Source organism: Onychostruthus taczanowskii, unplaced genomic scaffold, assembly GCF_017590055.1.
Source record: "Onychostruthus taczanowskii isolate IOZ18803 unplaced genomic scaffold, ASM1759005v1 scaffold14, whole genome shotgun sequence".
NCBI lineage: Eukaryota > Metazoa > Chordata > Aves > Passeriformes > Passeridae > Onychostruthus > Onychostruthus taczanowskii.
Window position 1 is genome coordinate 6586693 of NW_024498573.1, and position 16968 is coordinate 6603660.

Genomic DNA, 16968 nt, shown 5'->3' on the forward strand with positions numbered 1-16968 from the left:
TGAACACTGACACAGGCAAAGGGAAGATGCTCAGCCATTTTGCCAGAGGCCACCAGCATTGGGGTTTATTTTCCTGCCATATCAAGCCCCGCACGTTTTTTCTATTGTTTAATTTCCTTTTTCTCCACCCATGGCAAGTTCACTCAGAAGAGAGGAACTTATTTCCTATTGAATTTGTCTTGGTTGTTTTATTTGGAAAAGGACAGCTTCCTCAGCTGTGGTCCCCATGTGCAGCTGAGGGGAGCAAGCACAGGGAGCACGGGGCTGCTCACCTCCCCATCTTCACCAGCCCAGACCAGTGAAAACCACTGTCGACATGTGAGTAACAAAGGTGCTGCTTTGCTGCAGGAAGAGCTGCTGTTCCAAGGCTGCCGGTGACAAAGGGGCACTGCAAGGCGCCGGTTTCCCAACCCTGCAAGCACCGTTAGTGGGAAGACAACCATCCCCATGGTGTGCTGTGGCAGCAGCTGACTGGGATCGTGAGATGGAAGAGTCCCGGTGCTGGGATATGACTGCAGTGCTGGGAGGGAGCACCAGCCTCGATAGGAAGCAAAGTCTTCCAGTGATGCCAAAGGTCGCCCAAGCTGGTGTGGCTTCTGTGCCGCCGGGCGTCAGGGGCTGCCCACACCTGCAGGGGACAGCCTGCCTGTGCGGTGGTAGAGGTAAACCCAAAAGACTTGGGACAATAATACACACAGCTATGCACTAGAGGCCCAGGAGCTCACCAACAGAGAAAAAAATGCCAGGACCTCTTCAAGACGGGGTGGTGAGGTGCTCCACAGGAACGCCAGCCAGGCTGGGCAAGCCGTGCCATGCGCAAGGTGTGCACCTCCAGGTGTCCCGGGCGCGCTGCCCCGGCTCTCTGCTCCCGCACGGTTTTAGCTACCACCACTCGCTCCGCTGGGGAGCGGGGACACCCCAGGCCTCGCACCCCGCGCCTGGCACCGCGCTGCAGCTTGGCCTCGCTGCTCCTCGGCGGTGCCCGGAGCGGCGGAGCCAGGGCAGCCGCGGGCACCGCGCGGCCTCGCCGCTCCTCCGAGCCCCGTGCGGCGAGACCCCCTGGGCCCGGCGGGGCCGCGGGACGGCTCGGGCGGGACGGCGCTGAGCGCAGCGCCGGGGGCAGCGCGGGGCTCGGGGCTGCCCGCCACACGTGCCCGCCCAGCGCAGCCCCCCGCTCCTCCGGCCCCCGGGGTGACCGTGAGCCGGGCGGTAATCCCCCGGCGGGAGGGCTCAGATCCCCGCGCCCGGGGTGCCTGTGATGATCCTCGTGCTCGGCGATGCTCCCACCGGGCCCCCCCCACACATTCCCACTGTTTCCCGGGATGAGCACGATGGGGTGTCCCAGGCTGTGTTTGGTGTAACTGGGGTGTCAGGCTCCTGCACAGAGCCTTTTCATCCTTCCCCGAGTGTGCACACACCCTTTGTGTCAGATTCCTAAAGCCAGTCAATCCTGAGGTTGTCCCCAGCCTCCTGCCCATCTGCAGAACCCAGGTGTCATTTCAGAGTGCTGGTATCACATCATTTCAGCTTTTCCTCCCCGACTTCAAGATAGGCTCAAGGGCCACATCCAAGTTACTGGCTGGCTGCCGCCAACCTGCAGGCACACACACAAAATTCCCTTCATTCCTCAGAGAGGGGGGAAATTAGCTGCTCCACTCCTGCCCTGCCCTCGGAGGCTGCAGGGGACTGTGCTGGCATGTGGAGACACGCTCAGGTCCAGAGTTAATCACCCACACGAGCCACCCAGGTCTGTCTCACTGCCCATGTTAGAAGGGATGTGGTGCATTAAGACAACCCTGTCAGGTTTCGTGTCCAGCCCATGGGGATGAGATGTGGCAGAAGGTCTGCTGGGTTTGGTTTAGGCAGCATACTCTGGGAGAGCTTCCTGCTGAACAAGAGTTGAGGAAGCAATTTCAATCACATGGAACAAGCAGATAAACAAACAAAAGGAAAACAAGAAAGGAAATTGTAGGGAAATAGACACAAAGAATGGCAGACTATTATGGCTGGAAATTTTCTAAGTGTTCATTGAAGTCAAAGACTTCTTATCCTTAAACATTTCACTTCCCTTACAAGCATTTTCTCTGAAGATCCCTGAATATTTTGCAAACGCCAAAGTTACTTGAAAGCTCAGAAAACAAAAAGGGACAAACAGCAAGTTTTTCAACTGTGAACTGTGTAAAGGGTATTAAAGGGATTATTTTTTTTTTTCAGCCTTAAATGATTTGCAAACTCAGCCTGAAAAAAAGTATCTCCCCTGGGAACAGCATTCCGAGGCCATACTAACCTCCGCCAGAGGAGATTCATGCACAAATCATTGAGCAAAAAGCCAGCAATGAGTAATCAAAGGCACGCACCAAACTCCAAGAACAATCTGCAGAATCCACAATCTCAAGCGGTAAAATTTTCCACTGAATAATTTCTTCTGAGAAAAAGGAATTTGTTGAATTCTAGGTCTGGCATGTGTGAATACTTTTCTTTTTTTTTTTTTTTTAAGAAAAAACGACTCACTGAAAACAGAAATCTGCTCAGAAAGATACTGAGATTTATTAATACCAGCTTTGCCATTTTACATGAGTATCAGGTAGCTTTTTTTCTTGCCTGTCTTCTGTTTGCAAACACAAAGGAAACCAATTCCTTTCCTGCGTGCTTTAAGCTACAGGCTCTTCTTCAGCACATCTGTCAGAAAGCAGTTCAGCGGCTTTCCTCCGCATTGTTTCCAATTTATTAATCAACACTTCCAGCTCCCTACTGAGTTACAGCCACATTATGGTCCCCTTGAAGTCCATGGCAGCACTTCCACCAACTTCATTAGGACCAGAAACTCGCTCTTGAAGTCTCTGCCAATTCCTTAAGTGCTTTAACTTCAGCGTTGGAGATTTCTGTTTTAATCTTCCTACGCCTGTTTCTGACACATCATTTTACATGTGTGCATGCACCAACTGCCCTTCTTGAAACTAAAAATGGCCTTAAAAGCAAATGGAAAAGCTTGGGTTTTTTGTTTTGGTTGTTTTTTTTTACCTGTGAATGATGCAACTGGGACCCTGAATGTCTGTTTGCCATGGCTGTTAGAGGAGAGATGCCATCTTGAGGCTAGAGAGCCCCAACTGCAGACTCTGCTCCATATCAGGCAGACAGCTGGGGTTCAGCCTGCTGCAGGGGGAATTTTGGCCTCTTCCAGTTTCAGTCTCTGTTTCAAGGCCACCAGTAAGGCCACAGGTCCATGGCTCATGTGAACAGCCATGGAAACAGTGATATTTGAGCACCAAAAATTCCTTCTTGTGGGAAGCCCAGAGCTGGGGCTTTCGCAGGTCAGGCCAGTCACTTCCCACTGACCCCGCTCAGCCTGAACAAGTTTAGCCCAAGGCCAAAGCCCGGCAGGAGAAGATGTTAGGAGCAGCATTCCCGTTTCCTTGCCCTTTTTGTTTAGTCACCAGCTGAGTTATGAAATCCGCCTGCAGCGTCACCGTGTCTGTGGGTTTCCCATGGGCTGGAGAGGCTATTACCAAGGAGCAGCTGGAATGTTAATTACCCATTAAGGAACTAAATCTGGGGGATTTCTCAAAGCAAATACACATAATTTCTGGCACTAACCCCACAGTGGCCTGAGCATCCTTCCCAGCCAGGCTGGAGGATGCAATCCCTCCTGGAAGCCCCTCCCTTCTCATCCGCGCCAGGGAACGCTCTCAGCACTGTCCTCAGCAGCAGGACAGCCTGGCTGGGGCTGGCATTCGAGCCCCAGGAACATTTTACAGGGAAGGCAGCTCCCTTGCAGACACACCAGAACTAGCACAAGGCAAAGTGAAAGGGAAGAATGTGTCCCAGGGAGTGGAGAAAGCTCCATCCTGCCCAGAGGCTGGAGGGACCGGGAGCAGTCTGTCTCCCAGCAACCTCGGGGTTGAGGGCAGCACAGGATTTTGAGCCAGTGGGTTAATTCTTTTAGCAGCTCATATGGTTATTTCAGCCTGTTGCCCATAAGTGGAGGTCTGTCTCTGCCTCTGGCCTGCATCTGTTCCAGGGGAATATCCATAGGCTTGTACAGTCCTCTTGGAGGATTGTCACAGGCAGAGCTGCACACATGGCTCCGTGGGGACAAACCCAGCCTGCCTGGCTGCCTGTGTACCCCTCACCATCCCCAGGCTCCTCCTCAGACCGGGCACCCACAGCACACGTGCCCTGACACAGGCTGACCTCTGCAGCACTCCCTGCTGCTGACTCTTTCCTTCCCCTTTCCTCCAAATCAGGCCACAGCCGCTGGCACTGGAGCTCCCGGCTGGAATTACAGCAGCTCTGCCAGTGTGCATTTTAAAAGCCTCTCCTTCAATATTCAAACAGGAAGATCCCTGATGCAGTGGCAAAAGTGTATCGAGCACAGGAGCAAGTGAAGGTGTTCCACGGGGTCAAGACCGGGGTTACAGTGGCATCCCTGAGCACAGAGAGCTTTCCCAGGGAAAAAATCCCAGCACGGGTGGGGGCGGTGCAGTGAGACAGGGAGCCTTAAGGACCAAACCTCTTTTCCCTGGTGGCAGCCCAGAGGTTTGCATCCTGGAATGCTTGCCCAAAGAAAGGAAAAGTATGGGAAATCTGGATGAGCAATACGGGCAAGCGGATGCCACCCTAAAACCACACAGCACCGCACAGCTGCAGAGGAGACAGACATGAGAAGGGAGGCAGAAGTTTCTGACGGGCCAGCACCAAATACTCTCAGTCATGCAGAGGTGCTGGACCCTCCCTGCAGATGTTTCCAGGCCTTTGGATGTGCAGCCTCACTAGCAGTGCTGTTTTAAGGAGCCTCCCTTGTCCAGCTGCTCCTCCTCCATCAGCCCAGCTCTGATCACAGTTCTGGGCACAGATCTGAAGTCTGTCAGGCGTTCCCACGCAGGGACCCACGGGTGCTCCTGCTCTGTCACTCACACCCAGCCCATGGGGCTCAGAGCTCTCTGTCTCCCAGAGGCAGCTCAGCACCAGGTGAAGCAGCTGGAAGCAGGGCAGGATGATGCCCAGGAAGCATCTCATCCGCACTATAAACTCAATTTCATTGTGCCTCTGTTCTGAAGTTTTTTGATGTTCCCCATCCTTACTCTCCTGAGCACTTTTAAGATCACTTGGAAACAGAAAATACTGCCTTGTTGGACCACCTCCATGTAAAAATTTACAAATTGACATTCTCTTTGTCGAGGTGGAACAAACCTCCCCTGCCACAGCTCAGGGAGGTGTTCCTGCACCATGGCTCACGGTTCACAGCTGCAGTCTGCTTCTCCCATCAGCTGCCAGAGCTCCTGAGAGACTCACCGGGACTGAAACCTCTCCCATCAGCTCCTTGACAACAATAAGCCACTTACACATATTAAACCACCGCATACATCCTCTTAAGGGTGAATTCCCCAGCACCTCCTCGCAGTCAGGGCTCCGACCTGAGCTCGGGGCAGGGACAAGCAGCTGCCTGGAGACCCCCAGGAGCCCTCACCGTGCTCAGCCACCTCAGCGCAGTGAGGGGGAAAGGCCTGCGCCCCAACAGGGCTCTAGCTGAGCCGGGGCAGAGCCGGCTGCAGCGGCGTAGCCGTGGGGAAGCAGGATGCTTGCTGGAATTACACGCATTTCCCTCCAGTTGTTTTTTAAAGCGGTTCGTTTCCAAAGCTCTCCCGAGCCGGCTCCGTCTGGAGCGCAAACATCCTCCGAACCCGCCGCCATCTTGGGGAGGGGCGCGGGGGGAGGCCGCCGCCATCTTGGGGAGGTCGGGCCGGCGGGAGAATTGCGTGCGGGGAGAGGCGGCCGCGCCATCCCGGGGAGATCGGCCCGGCCTCGGGAGAGACGGTCACGGTTTGGCCCGGCCCGGAAGGATCGGGACTGGGATCGAGACACAGCCCTGCGGCAGCGGACACGCCGCCTCCCGCCATCCCTTCCGGGTGAGGCGGTGACCCACGCCCCCTGACCCCGCCGCTTCCTTTCCGCGGCAGCCGCCGGAGCAGACGGGCAGGTGAGTCCGGGCCGCGCCGCATCCGCCGCCATCCGCCCGCCCGCGCCTCGCCGCGGCCTCCGCGCCCGCCGCCCGCCCTCGCGGGACCGGGGCTGCGCGGGGCTGCGCGCTCGGCGCGGGGGAGGCTCGCTCGGCGGAGCGCGGCCATGGGCCGCGGGCAGCCGCGGGCTGGAGTAGCGGAGCGCCCGGCTGGGGCTGCTGGGCCCCGGGCCGGCCCTGCCCCGGACCCTGCGCGGTCGGGGCCGCGGTGAAACGCGGCGCGTTCGTCGCTCGGAGCTCGATGCGGGCGGTACAGCGTGTGCTGCGTGTTCCGAGCCCGCCTCGCTGGGCTGGGAGAGCGCTGTCCGTGGAGCCCGGCGCCATGGATGTGTCGGGGAAGGGATGTGGTGCTGTGGAAGTGGCCGCGCAGACACTGATGTAAATCGATGTTACAGTGCTCAGGGCAGTCGGTGGAGAGCGCACGACCGAGGGTGATCGTGGGTTGTGTTGGGGCTGGGTACCTCGGCGCAGTGCTGACATCTCCCTTGTGCAAGGCGCCGGCTGTGGCAGGAATTGGGCAGGAGAGGGCAATAAGGAACCGTGCCCTGTTTTTCTGTGCTTGGGAGTGGATGCACAGGACCCCCGGCCATCAAACCGAGCACGGCCGAGTGCTGCCCTGCTGTCTCCCATCACTGGGTGTGGGCTTCGGGGGCAGGAGACTTAGCTGGGCTAGTCCTAAGGATGTGGTTGGGGGCTAGTCCCAAGGATGTGGTTGGAAGACCAATAATATGGAAAAACCCAAGCTGGTACTTAAAAGTTCTGCAGACTCGGGGCTTACTGACAATAGTAGGTCTGTGTATTTGTTTGGTTTGGTGTTTCCTTTCCTAAACCCACATAAACAATTGGAAGTGCTCAGCTCATCATTGCTGTTATCAAGGAAATGAGCTCCCTTGTGCACTGCTGTGATGGGACTTGGGGACGTCGGCTGCCATGAAGTGCAGCAGGAGAGACTTCACTAAACAGCTGTAGGTGATGACCTGTGTGCCAGGATACAGCAAAGCTGGGAATGATGGGGTTTATAAGAAATGGACCAGTGTTTTGCCAGTGGCAACTCACTTTTCTTGCTTGGTAAAAGGTTGAAATAGCAGGAATTTCATAAAATTTTTTAACAATGCTGAGAAACTGCCAACACTCATACATCTCTTTTGTTGTTCAGAAATGGCTCCTCGTAAGGGCAAGGAGAAGAAGGAAGAGCAGGTCATCAGCTTGGGACCCCAGGTTGCCGAAGGAGAGAATGTGTTTGGCGTCTGCCACATCTTTGCCTCCTTCAATGACACTTTTGTCCACGTGACTGATCTGTCTGGCAAGTGAGTATGGGACAGGCATCACCTCACTGCATACCCAGCTCCTTCGGGTGTGAAAGCAGAAACTGGGTTTGGCAGGAGGTTCCTCCAAATCCTTGAGTTTCTGCTGAGCTTCATGCATGGTGCACGTACATGAACTGGGTGGCTTGGTGAGCTCTTCTGATCAAGATGGTGTTCAGGGTACTGTGTGGCTTATTGATCTGATAACATTGGAAATAATAGGTTCTGGCCTGGGGGAAGAACAAGGAATGGCTTTCTTTTAACATCACCTTTTCCTTCTGTAGGGAAACCATCTGCCGTGTGACCGGTGGCATGAAGGTGAAGGCAGACAGAGACGAGTCCTCTCCCTACGCAGCCATGCTGGCAGCCCAGGACGTTGCCCAGAGGTGCAAGGAGCTGGGCATCACTGCCCTGCACATCAAGCTGCGTGCAACTGGGGGCAACAGGTACAGCAGGAGAGCTGGGCACTGATGGGGACGTGGCTGTAGGGGCTGATGGTGAATGTGTGTGGAGCACAAGGTTTGGCCTGGGGAAAGTGTGGCTTTCGTGTTCCTGGCTGTTTGTAAGCTGTGTTCAGCTTCTGGGTCGTTAAAAGGGTTGTTGGTTCTGGCTCTCCTCCAGGACCAAGACTCCTGGACCTGGTGCCCAGTCAGCCCTGAGAGCTCTGGCCCGCTCTGGAATGAAGATCGGCCGCATTGGTGAGTGAGGAAAGAAGGGATTATTTAGTGAAATTGCCTTTGTAGGCATCTGTGCTGCTTGATCTTAACTTTGGGACTTGCTTCGTGGCCGCTTAGATGGCACCAGTGAAAGGATTCCATGTAAACAGATTCTTAAATTGACCAGTAGGTGGTGAGAGCAGCACTCAGAACCAGGTTTCTGTATGCAGGGCAAACCCCAGCTTGGAGCAGGATGCTGCTGCTCCTCTGATGTCATCCTAAAAATACCTTGTTGGTCTCGGTGATTCAGTTATAATGGAGTTCTCCAGCTGTTGTAGGGAGAGTCCTGAACTTTGTGGGGAAGTCACAAGATGCAGTGGTGGTGGTTGTGCTGAAAATTCTTTGAACATCCTGTGTTTCTTTTGAATTGCTTTGGCTGCTTGATTTAGGTGGGATGGGAGATGGGAATTTTTGCAAAGTGTTAAAGCCCTGGGTACCCAGCCTCTGGCAAGTTCCCAAATACCTTCACGAAGAATTCCCTGTGCACATGTGCAGCTCCTGTGGCGTCCAGGTTCTGAGGTGCTGGGTGATGGTTGTGCTCAGGCAGTTTCTGGGGGTGCCTCTGGGGGTAACTGTGTTCTGGATTTTCTCCCTGCAGAGGATGTCACCCCCATCCCCTCCGACAGCACTCGCAGGAAGGGTGGTCGCCGTGGACGTCGTCTGTAACCAGTGCAGCACCTTCTGTTATTAAAGCTCTCTTAAACCTCTGTTTAGCTCTGTGTTTTCTTACTGGGGCTTCAGTTCATTCCATCCACAGATGGCTTGTGCCTCTGGAGCAGGGCCTCTGGCTTGGAGGGCAACCAGGATGGTTGATCCAAAGCCACAGGGGTCTTGGGCTTCATATAGTAAAAACTGCTTTTAAAATGAGTCATGACCTCTTATATCTCCTGGAAAACAAAGAACAAAGCCCAACAAGCAACTGCTGCTGGGCTTTCTGCAAAATGTTGCTTAATGCATCGCTTCCCCTTTCTGTGGAAAAAGTCCTCTCTCTGCCTGGATATCTGTTCTAAGCCAGCATTTCCCTTGGCTCAGCCATAGTGTTTTATTTGTTATTTTATATGTGGCCATGGAAAATGTTAGAATAAACTTTCCTTACTATCTTAAACGTGCACCACTTGCCATTCAGATCACTTTTCCTGTACTTAAAGTGGTGGTTGGACTCCCTGTAGAGGAGGTGTCAAAAACATGAAACCAGAAGCAGCTCAGCCAACATGGAGCTGAGGGAGGGGGCAGGACAGAGGAGAGAGCAGGGAATGGGACACTTACCAACAGCTCCACTCTGGTTTTTGATAGGCTTTGCAAGCTGTGAAAGCTGTTGCTGTACTCCTCAGCCACGCAGGCACAGGGTGGGCTTTTCCTCCAAGTAGTGGTGGGTGATTAAAAAGGACCACGGTGGCAAACAGGAGTGGGGCATGGCACGGTAATGCAAGCAGGCAGAGTTGCAGGTTTCCTCCTGTTGGTGAGGTTTTTAGTTTGTTGCAATTTTGTTGGTTGGTTGTTTTTGGGTTTTTTTGTTAGTAATGGTTTTTACGCCATGAAAAGCCACAGTATTACAAGATTGGATGTGGCACTCAGTGCCATGGTTTAGTTGAGGTGTTAGGGCTGGGTTGGACTCGATTTTAAAGGTCTCTTCCAGCCTAGGGATTCTGTGTGTTCCATGTCAGTTACTCTGTCCCAGGAGACATCACCATGTCTCTTTCATGGAGCACATTTGGGCTGAGCTCTACAGCAGAAATCCAAACAGGATCTTTACTGCAGCACAAACTCAGCAGACTTGGTGCAGGGGGAGCTGTTTCCACTCACTCCCTCTGCTGCCCACCCTGGTCCAGGCTGGTTCAGCCCTGCTAGTTTATACACCAGATGTAGAAAGGGGAAGGTGTTTGCTCCACAGGAAGGTGGTTTTACTCTATTAACCCTTAATCCTTGGGAGCTGGAGCCATGCAGGTGCACACAGGGCTGGCTGAGCTGAGTCACTGTGCACCCAGCCTGTGCCACGTGCTGCCCTGGCAGTGCTGTGCCATGGAAAGCTGGTGCCTGGGCTCACTGCACAATTAAAGGTAAAAATTGCTTTGATTTCTCAGCCGACCTGACGTCTTTGAAGCAGCTTCCTGTGTTGATGCATAACCCCAAAGAGGAAATGATGAATGAGGAAGAGAAACCGAAGCCCCAGCAAAGGGCAGCTTCCTGGCCCATGTCCTGGGGCTTTCTGGAGGGAAAGGCCCTCCTGTAGAGTGGCGTGGATGGGTCTCCTGGCTCTTGACAGTCCTTGGCCTGACCCAACTGGCTTGTCTTGAGTGATTCAGTGAGGAGCTGAATCACCTGCACCCCCTGTAGCTGTCGCTGGGTGATGGCTTCTGGGCTGTGTGAGTGGGGACGCTCTGCCTGCCCACCCTGTGTCACCCCAGCAGGGATGCTCATCCTGTGCAGGGCATGGGGCTGTTCAGGTGCTGTGCTCCCTCCCCAGACACACTCAGTGGTCACTGGTGAGCCCTGTGGCTCAGCCTTTCTCCTCAGGTTTGCCCAGGGCTGATCCTGTGCTGATCCAGGGCTGAGGGTGTCACCTCGGCATCGGTGGGAAATGTGGGTCTGTTCCCCAAAACTTTGTGCGGGGTCTGGGGGCTGAGAGCTGTGAGACAAGGCCCAGCTGGTGATGAATGTCTTCCTGTGAATGCTGACTGGGTTATTACACCTCACTGCCTGAAATAATTGCTCTGCTGGCCTGGTCCTCATCAGAGTCCTGAAATCACTCCTTGCTCCAGATGGCTTTTTTCCCCAAAAAAATACTTTGTGAGTTTTTGATGGATAGCACCAAACACAAAGCCTTGGGGTAACAGGGTGGTGACAATTCATTGCCAGCCTCAGGCAATGGGAGAGTGAGGACGGTCAGACAGGATGGAAGCTGCTCTCTTAAAAGTGTCTTTGTCTTCCCTGGAAAATCAATTCACAGACTGAGAACATACTGGGTGTCACAGCCCTGGGCAGAAAGTTGTGTATGAAGCATTGAAGAGCTGACTGGAAATGTCTGTGTGTGGAGCAGGGGCTGGCTTGGGGCTGACGTTGCTCCTCCAGGCTGGGGCTGGAGGGGCTCAGCCTGCCTGGGAAGGGGCTGTTCCACACCCCCGGGTTATCACACACGTTTGTGGTTTGCACAGCCGGCCCAGCTCCATGGAATCGCTGGGGTTTCATTTGTGAAGTTCCTGTTCAGATTTTCTCTGGTTCCCCTTATGGCTGAGGCTGGTCACGGAATGCACCAGGAGCATGGCCTCGAGCAGGGATTGTGGCCCAAAATGAAGAGCTGAGTGGGGCTGGGGCTGTGAGGAAAACCAGTGTGTTCCCCGAAAGTCCCAGTGTCCATGAGGGGAGAGACAAAAAATGTATGGAAGGCTTTTGTGTTCTTTTCTCTTCCCCTTTTCTTACTTCTCTTTCTTCCCTTTTCTCCCAGTCTCCTCTCCCTTTTTATTTTCTTTTCAAACCCCTCTGACAGTTTCTAAACTCAGCTTTGTTACAGGCCTGGGGTGAGGCTGATGGACACCCTGGGCTGGTGCTGTGTGAGCCCCTGTGTGCCCAGGCCTTTCTCACCTGGGTTGCAGGGTTAGGACCTGGCTCCAGGCTCCAAAACCCTTCCCCTGTGTGGGGCTGCAGTTTTCCACCTGGAAAGCAGGAGAATCATCCCACCACATTTCCTCCAGGAACGGCATCTGCCAGGAGACCCCACCTCCCCCCTGTAAGTGCTTTGAAATGATCCCTTTGTGTGCCCTCCCAGGGCTGTCCTGCCAGCTGGGAGGCTCAGGACTGAATCAGGAAATTAAATGGAGTCGCTGAAACTTGTCCCTGCTCGCCCCAGGGGGTTTGCCAGGTAACCCTGGTGCCTGGTTAGGTAGGGTTAGGTAGAACTTTTAACTCCACATTTGCAGTTTCACTTTTGGCTGAGCTCTGGCCATGGTCGTGCTGAGTCCTGACGCTGGAGCCAGCTTGGTGCTGGGTTCAGTGTGACCCTGGGCCCAGAGTGGACAGGGGGGTCTGTTACCCCTGGGCTGCTCTGGGACGTTTTGTAACACCTCAAAAACCAGCATTATGGGGTGGATGGCTGCTCCTGCCCATGCAGCCCTTGTGGGGCTGTGGGGGGCTGGAGACCCTCACTGCCCCACTCCCACTGGTGCTTTGGGTGGCTCACATCTAGGGGCTGTTCCTCCTCTCTTGGCTTTGGGGCTTCAGCCCCTGGAAGCTGCTGCAGGCAAAGCAAAGAGGGTAATGCTAGCAGGAAGGAGGGCTTGAAAGCCCTTGATCCTTTAGTCACCACCCCCTCAGCCCGACAAGTGCTGGCCCACACAGGGAGGGTCCAGAGTGACCCTCAAGGAGGGCTTGAGCCCAAGTGCAGCTTTTCCTCCCCAGGGAGGACGGTGTACCCTGGCACCGTGCCCCCACAGAAGGTCCTGCTCAGCTTTTGCTGTGGGGAATCCTCCCCATGGTGTCCCACCCCCCTGTCCCAGCTCTGCACCCCACTTCCTTCCTCACACATTTCCTCCACCACCACCTCCCTTTTCTCACCTCCTGCCCCCCCAGGGGTACCAGAGCCTCTGGACCCATGGCACCGGTGTCACCAGCTGGGCACGGTGACCTGCTCGTGGCGTGGGGTGGGCAGTGAAGCCCCGCTGAGCGGCCGTGGAGCTCACGGCTGTGTCCAGCATCATTTCTGAACTGGAGACCTCTGGAGCAAAGGTCTGCCTGACAACGAGTGATGCAAGGGCCAGCAGCCAATAGGACTTTTTTCTTGGCTCCCCCCCCCGGGTGTCAGGGCGGGGTGGGGACCCGAGGGTATTTCCAGAAGCCTCCCTCGGGGTGCTCATTGTCTTCGGGGAGCCCAGCGGAGCCATGGCTGAGGAGCAGCGGGACCTCATCTCTGACCGCGGCAGCGGCGTGCTCAGTGTTGGGGACACCCAGAGGTGCCACTGCTGGGGACACGGGGATGGGGCGCACGGGGAGGGCGAAGTGGGCGCAGTGGGGACGTGGAGCGGGGGGGTATTGCGTGGTTGTGGGATGGACGGGGATACAGTCGGGTCAAGGGGGCACAGAGTGACTATGGGGCAGGAGATGGGGCGCTTGCTGTGGGAATGGGGCACTGTGGAGCTAAGAGGGCCGTGGAAGGGTCTGCGAGGCAAGGCAGGGGCACGGGGTGTCTGTGGGGCGGGGGGAGCTGGGTGGCTGTGGATGGGAGGCCTGGGGCGGCAGGGGGAGGGGAACACGGGGCGGCTGTGGGATGGGGGCAGTTGGGTGGCTGTGGGATTGGGAGGGCACGGGTGGCAGCGGGATGAAAGGGGTCACCGCGCTGCTGGGCCGCCGGGGACAAGGCATGGCGGTGGGGCGGGCAGCTCACAGGGTGGGGCATGGAGCCATGGCTTGAAGCTTTGTGGGAAAGGGGCTGTGGGACAGGCAGGATGACGACGTGACCGTGGGGCAGGAGCAGACCCTAGACCCAAATGGCTTCATGGGGCTGCCCCCCATGTCCCAGCTCGTCCCTACGTCCCAACCCCCGCAGGGGGGACACCCCGCCCAAAACTTGCAGCCAATCGGAAGGCCTGGAGCTCTGACGTCATCAGTCACCAGGCAGACGCCCGCGCCGCGCGTCCCGTTCGGGACTTGTCGCTCGGCCGGGGACACTCCGCTCCTCCCGGGCCGGGGGTGACCCTGGGCACCGCTGCACCCCGGCAGCGCCGCGTGCAGCCAGCGGGGCAGGACCTGGCACTACATGTTCAAAATTAAGTGCAGTCCAACATCCCCTGAGTCGTGTTCACTGCCCCATGGACCAGCGAGATTCCAAGTGGCTTCGTCGTCCCGCAAAAGGCGATGCCCAGAGCGGTGCTGTTCCCAAAAGCCCCTGGCAGTGCCCTGTTACGTGCCTTTCGTCCCCCCTCCCGTGTCCCCACGTCCCCCGCCCCCACAGTGGGTTTCGCTTCCCGGTGTGGAGGGGTGCTGAGGTTTCACTTCTGCTCTCTGCGATGGGGGAATTTGCATTTGTCTGGCTGCAAAGCCCCGGGACAGGAGTGTCTGGGGCCGGCAGGGAGTGACAGCAGGATGTCACCTCCTGCTGCCGGTGTGCGGCTGAGCTCGCTGCCCGTGTCCGCAGGTCTGCGCTGGGGCGCAAAGCCGCCTTCTCCACGCTCTCCATCCTGGTGGCCCTGCTCATCGCCGGCCAGGCTGTCACCATCTACTACGTGTACCAGCAGAGCGGGCAGATCAGCAAGCTGACCAAGACCTCCCAGAACCTGCAGCTGGAGGCTCTGCAGAGGAAGCTGCCTGCCAGTCAGTAGCCCCATGGGCACCAGAGCGCTGGGAGGTGGAGGGGGAGAAGGGATGAATCCCTCCAGGACCCTCCTGGACCATCCAACCCGGCTGGGTCCCCTCACAGTTCTCCTTCCTTGGCAGATGCCAAGCCAGTGAATAAGATGAAGATGGCCAAGGCAAACACACCTCTGGTCATGAGTGTCCTGCATCCTGCATCCTTTGAGGACCTTTCGGTAAGAGAAGTCCACCGCTGCTTGGCACTCCTGCTGCCCTCAGGCCTTGCTGCTGTGCTCACACCGCCCCTTTGCCTTTTCTCTTGAGGTCAATGCCCCTGCTAGCAACAAAACCGAGGACATAGTGAAGCACCTGCTGCTGGTAAGGCCCCTGCTCCCCCCACCCCACAGCTGCCTCCTGCACTGCTCTGGGCTCTCTTGGGGTGCTCAGAGCTGGTGGGAGCTCTGACCTCCTGCAGCATCCGTCTGGCTGATTCCAGGAGAACTCCAACCCCCACCCCCCACCTCATTTTTCTTTGCCCTCACTGTGGTGGTTGCTCTACAGCAAGCAGACCCCAGCAGGAAGTTCCCGGAGCTGAAGGACGACCTGATGGACAACTTGAAGCACCTGAGAAGCACCATGAATCATATGGACTGGAAGGTCAGTACCTGTCACTGTCATCCTGTCTCACCTGCCTTCTGTCCAGGCGTGCTTTGGGAAGGGACATTTATCATGATAAACAAAGTCTGGCTTTAGCCAGGCTTGGGCTGCTCCCACCCAAAGGAAGGGGGTGGTGTTCACCACCTTCCTGTCCAAGCCAGAGCTCATGACATGGCTCCCCTGGGGTGAACACCCCCCATGCCCATTAATGTGCTGGGCCCTCTCATTGCAGTCCTTCGAGTCCTGGATGCACAAGTGGCTGCTGTTTGGTCTGGCCAACAACCCCAAGTCTGAGGACCGCAAGACAATCCCAGCAGAGAAAGGTATTGGGGATGGGACTGCTGAGCTGGGGACAGTCAGGGAGGTGTTGGCATGGGGATCACAAGGATCCAAGCCCTCCCTCCAGCTCCAGTCATAGATCTATTTGTTCTGTGGGGAGCCCCTGTTTTGTGGCTGTTAGGACATCACAGAACATCTCTGCCTGTAGGGCATGTGGGGTGAACAAAAGGCTGGAGCCCCACCCCAAATCCTCCATCGCCGGTTAGACCAAGACCCTCAGAAAGGTCACCGAGCAGGGGCTTGTTCACCTTTAACTGTTTCTGGATGGAATCTCCTGCTGAGGGGAAGGGCCTGGGGGCTGATGGCATGTCCCCTCTGTTTCTATTGCCCTAGTGCAAACTAAGTGCCAAGCAGAGGCCACTTTTGGGGATGACCAGCTGGGCCGCTTCCGCCCCCAGTGCGATGAGAACGGCGACTACCTGCCCAAGCAGTGCCATTTCTCCACCGGCTTCTGCTGGTGCTGCTACAAAAACGGCACCAAGATTGAGGGCACTGCCACTCGGGGAAAGCTGGACTGCCCCGGTAGGTTGCCAGGAGGGGATGGAGAGGAAGGAATAGAGTGCATGGACTGCTTGGGAGTAGGGAGGAGAGCTAGGAGAGGAGGGCATCTAGGCTTCAGGGAGCACCCCTCACCCATCCAGTGCCAGTGTGTCAGGGCTTTAAGGGACCCCAAAACCCACAGCCCCCCGCAGGTAGCTGGAGCTGAGGTGTGCAGTCAGGGTTTTCCATGAGCCCCCCTTGCCCCCCCCCGCCCTCAGAGGGATGGGGGTGGGTGATGGGGCAGCCCCAGGGTCCAGCACCCACATCCTGCCCTCCCTTTGCAGGCACTGCTGCTCCCAGTGCTGCCGTTGGCACCGCAGATCCAGAGGAGATGATCTTCTCTGGGGTGGACATGCTTAAGCTGAACCCAAGCAAAGGTGAGTGCTCAAGTGTCCCCAGTGCCCTGGGGACTGCTGGAGAGGGGTTTTGGGAAGTCCTTGAGCTGTTTTACTGACTACCTCCTTTGTTCCCCCACAGAAGACTAGAAGAGGATGCCAGCAGTTGCCTTCAGCATCCCTGCTCCTTCAGCTCCTGCCTTATTTTTTCTTTTTCTGCTCTTACATTGCTTTTCCAAGGCAGTTAACAGTGGGCATCCCTGGGCACCCTTCCCTGGCTGCAGAGCTGCAACCACCGTGAGACAGAGCCCCCTCAGAGGGTGGGTAGAGCAGGCTGGAAAATTATTTCAACCACCTCAGATCCACAAATCCTGTTCTCTTTGGCACGACCTCCAAGAGCACCCAGGCAGCAGTGCAGCTCACCCCTGCTGAAGAACTTCAGCTTCCTTAGACCGAACAAATATTAAAAGCAGCAAAATAACCCCCACCAGCTTTTTAACTGATCCCTGTAGGCTGGAGCCCTGTTAGATTCCTGGAGTAATGGGTTTTTATTGTGGAGTGCTCAGATTTGTACACAGAGATTCGCCTACAGCCTCAGCAGTGGGTAACCATGGGCAGAGGGGCTCCTGATTTTCCTGAATATATCTGATTGTTCCTTTATAAATGATCTCACAAGCTAATAATCTCAAATAAACTTTTGAATAAGAAAGCCTTGTAAGCAACTCCAGCAGAGCTTTGTGTGCTGTTTGTAGCTCTCTGAGGTTATAAAGAAATGAAACTTA

The 16968-nt window shown here is 55.9% G+C and overlaps 2 protein-coding genes across 4 annotated transcripts; both read left to right on the top strand.

Moving 5' to 3' along the window:
* Nucleotides 1-5711: 5711 nt before the first annotated feature.
* RPS14 (ribosomal protein S14) lies at nt 5712-8743 on the top strand. Of its 2 annotated transcripts, none has more exons than XM_041398087.1 (5): nt 5712-5977; nt 7173-7323; nt 7605-7766; nt 7942-8018; nt 8635-8743. In XM_041398087.1, the coding sequence occupies exons 2-5, from the start codon at nt 7175-7177 to the stop codon at nt 8700-8702; spliced, it is 456 nt and encodes a 151-aa protein (XP_041254021.1). In that variant the 5' UTR covers nt 5712-5977; nt 7173-7174; the 3' UTR covers nt 8703-8743. The 2 variants fall into 2 exon arrangements, with proteins under 2 accessions (XP_041254021.1, XP_041254023.1); XM_041398089.1 differs by having other exon boundaries at nt 5972-6394.
* Nucleotides 8744-12839: 4096 nt separating this feature from the next.
* On the top strand, nt 12840-16908 carry CD74 (CD74 molecule). 2 transcript variants are annotated; one of them, XM_041397610.1, is made up of 9 exons: nt 12840-12979; nt 14161-14336; nt 14460-14551; nt 14640-14693; nt 14877-14972; nt 15205-15295; nt 15645-15833; nt 16136-16228; nt 16329-16908. In XM_041397610.1, exons 1-9 carry the CDS (start codon nt 12909-12911, stop codon nt 16334-16336), a joined length of 870 nt encoding a protein of 289 aa, XP_041253544.1. In that variant the 5' UTR covers nt 12840-12908; the 3' UTR covers nt 16337-16908. The 2 variants fall into 2 exon arrangements, with proteins under 2 accessions (XP_041253544.1, XP_041253545.1); XM_041397611.1 differs by lacking the exon at nt 15645-15833.
* Nucleotides 16909-16968: the final 60 nt, after the last annotated feature.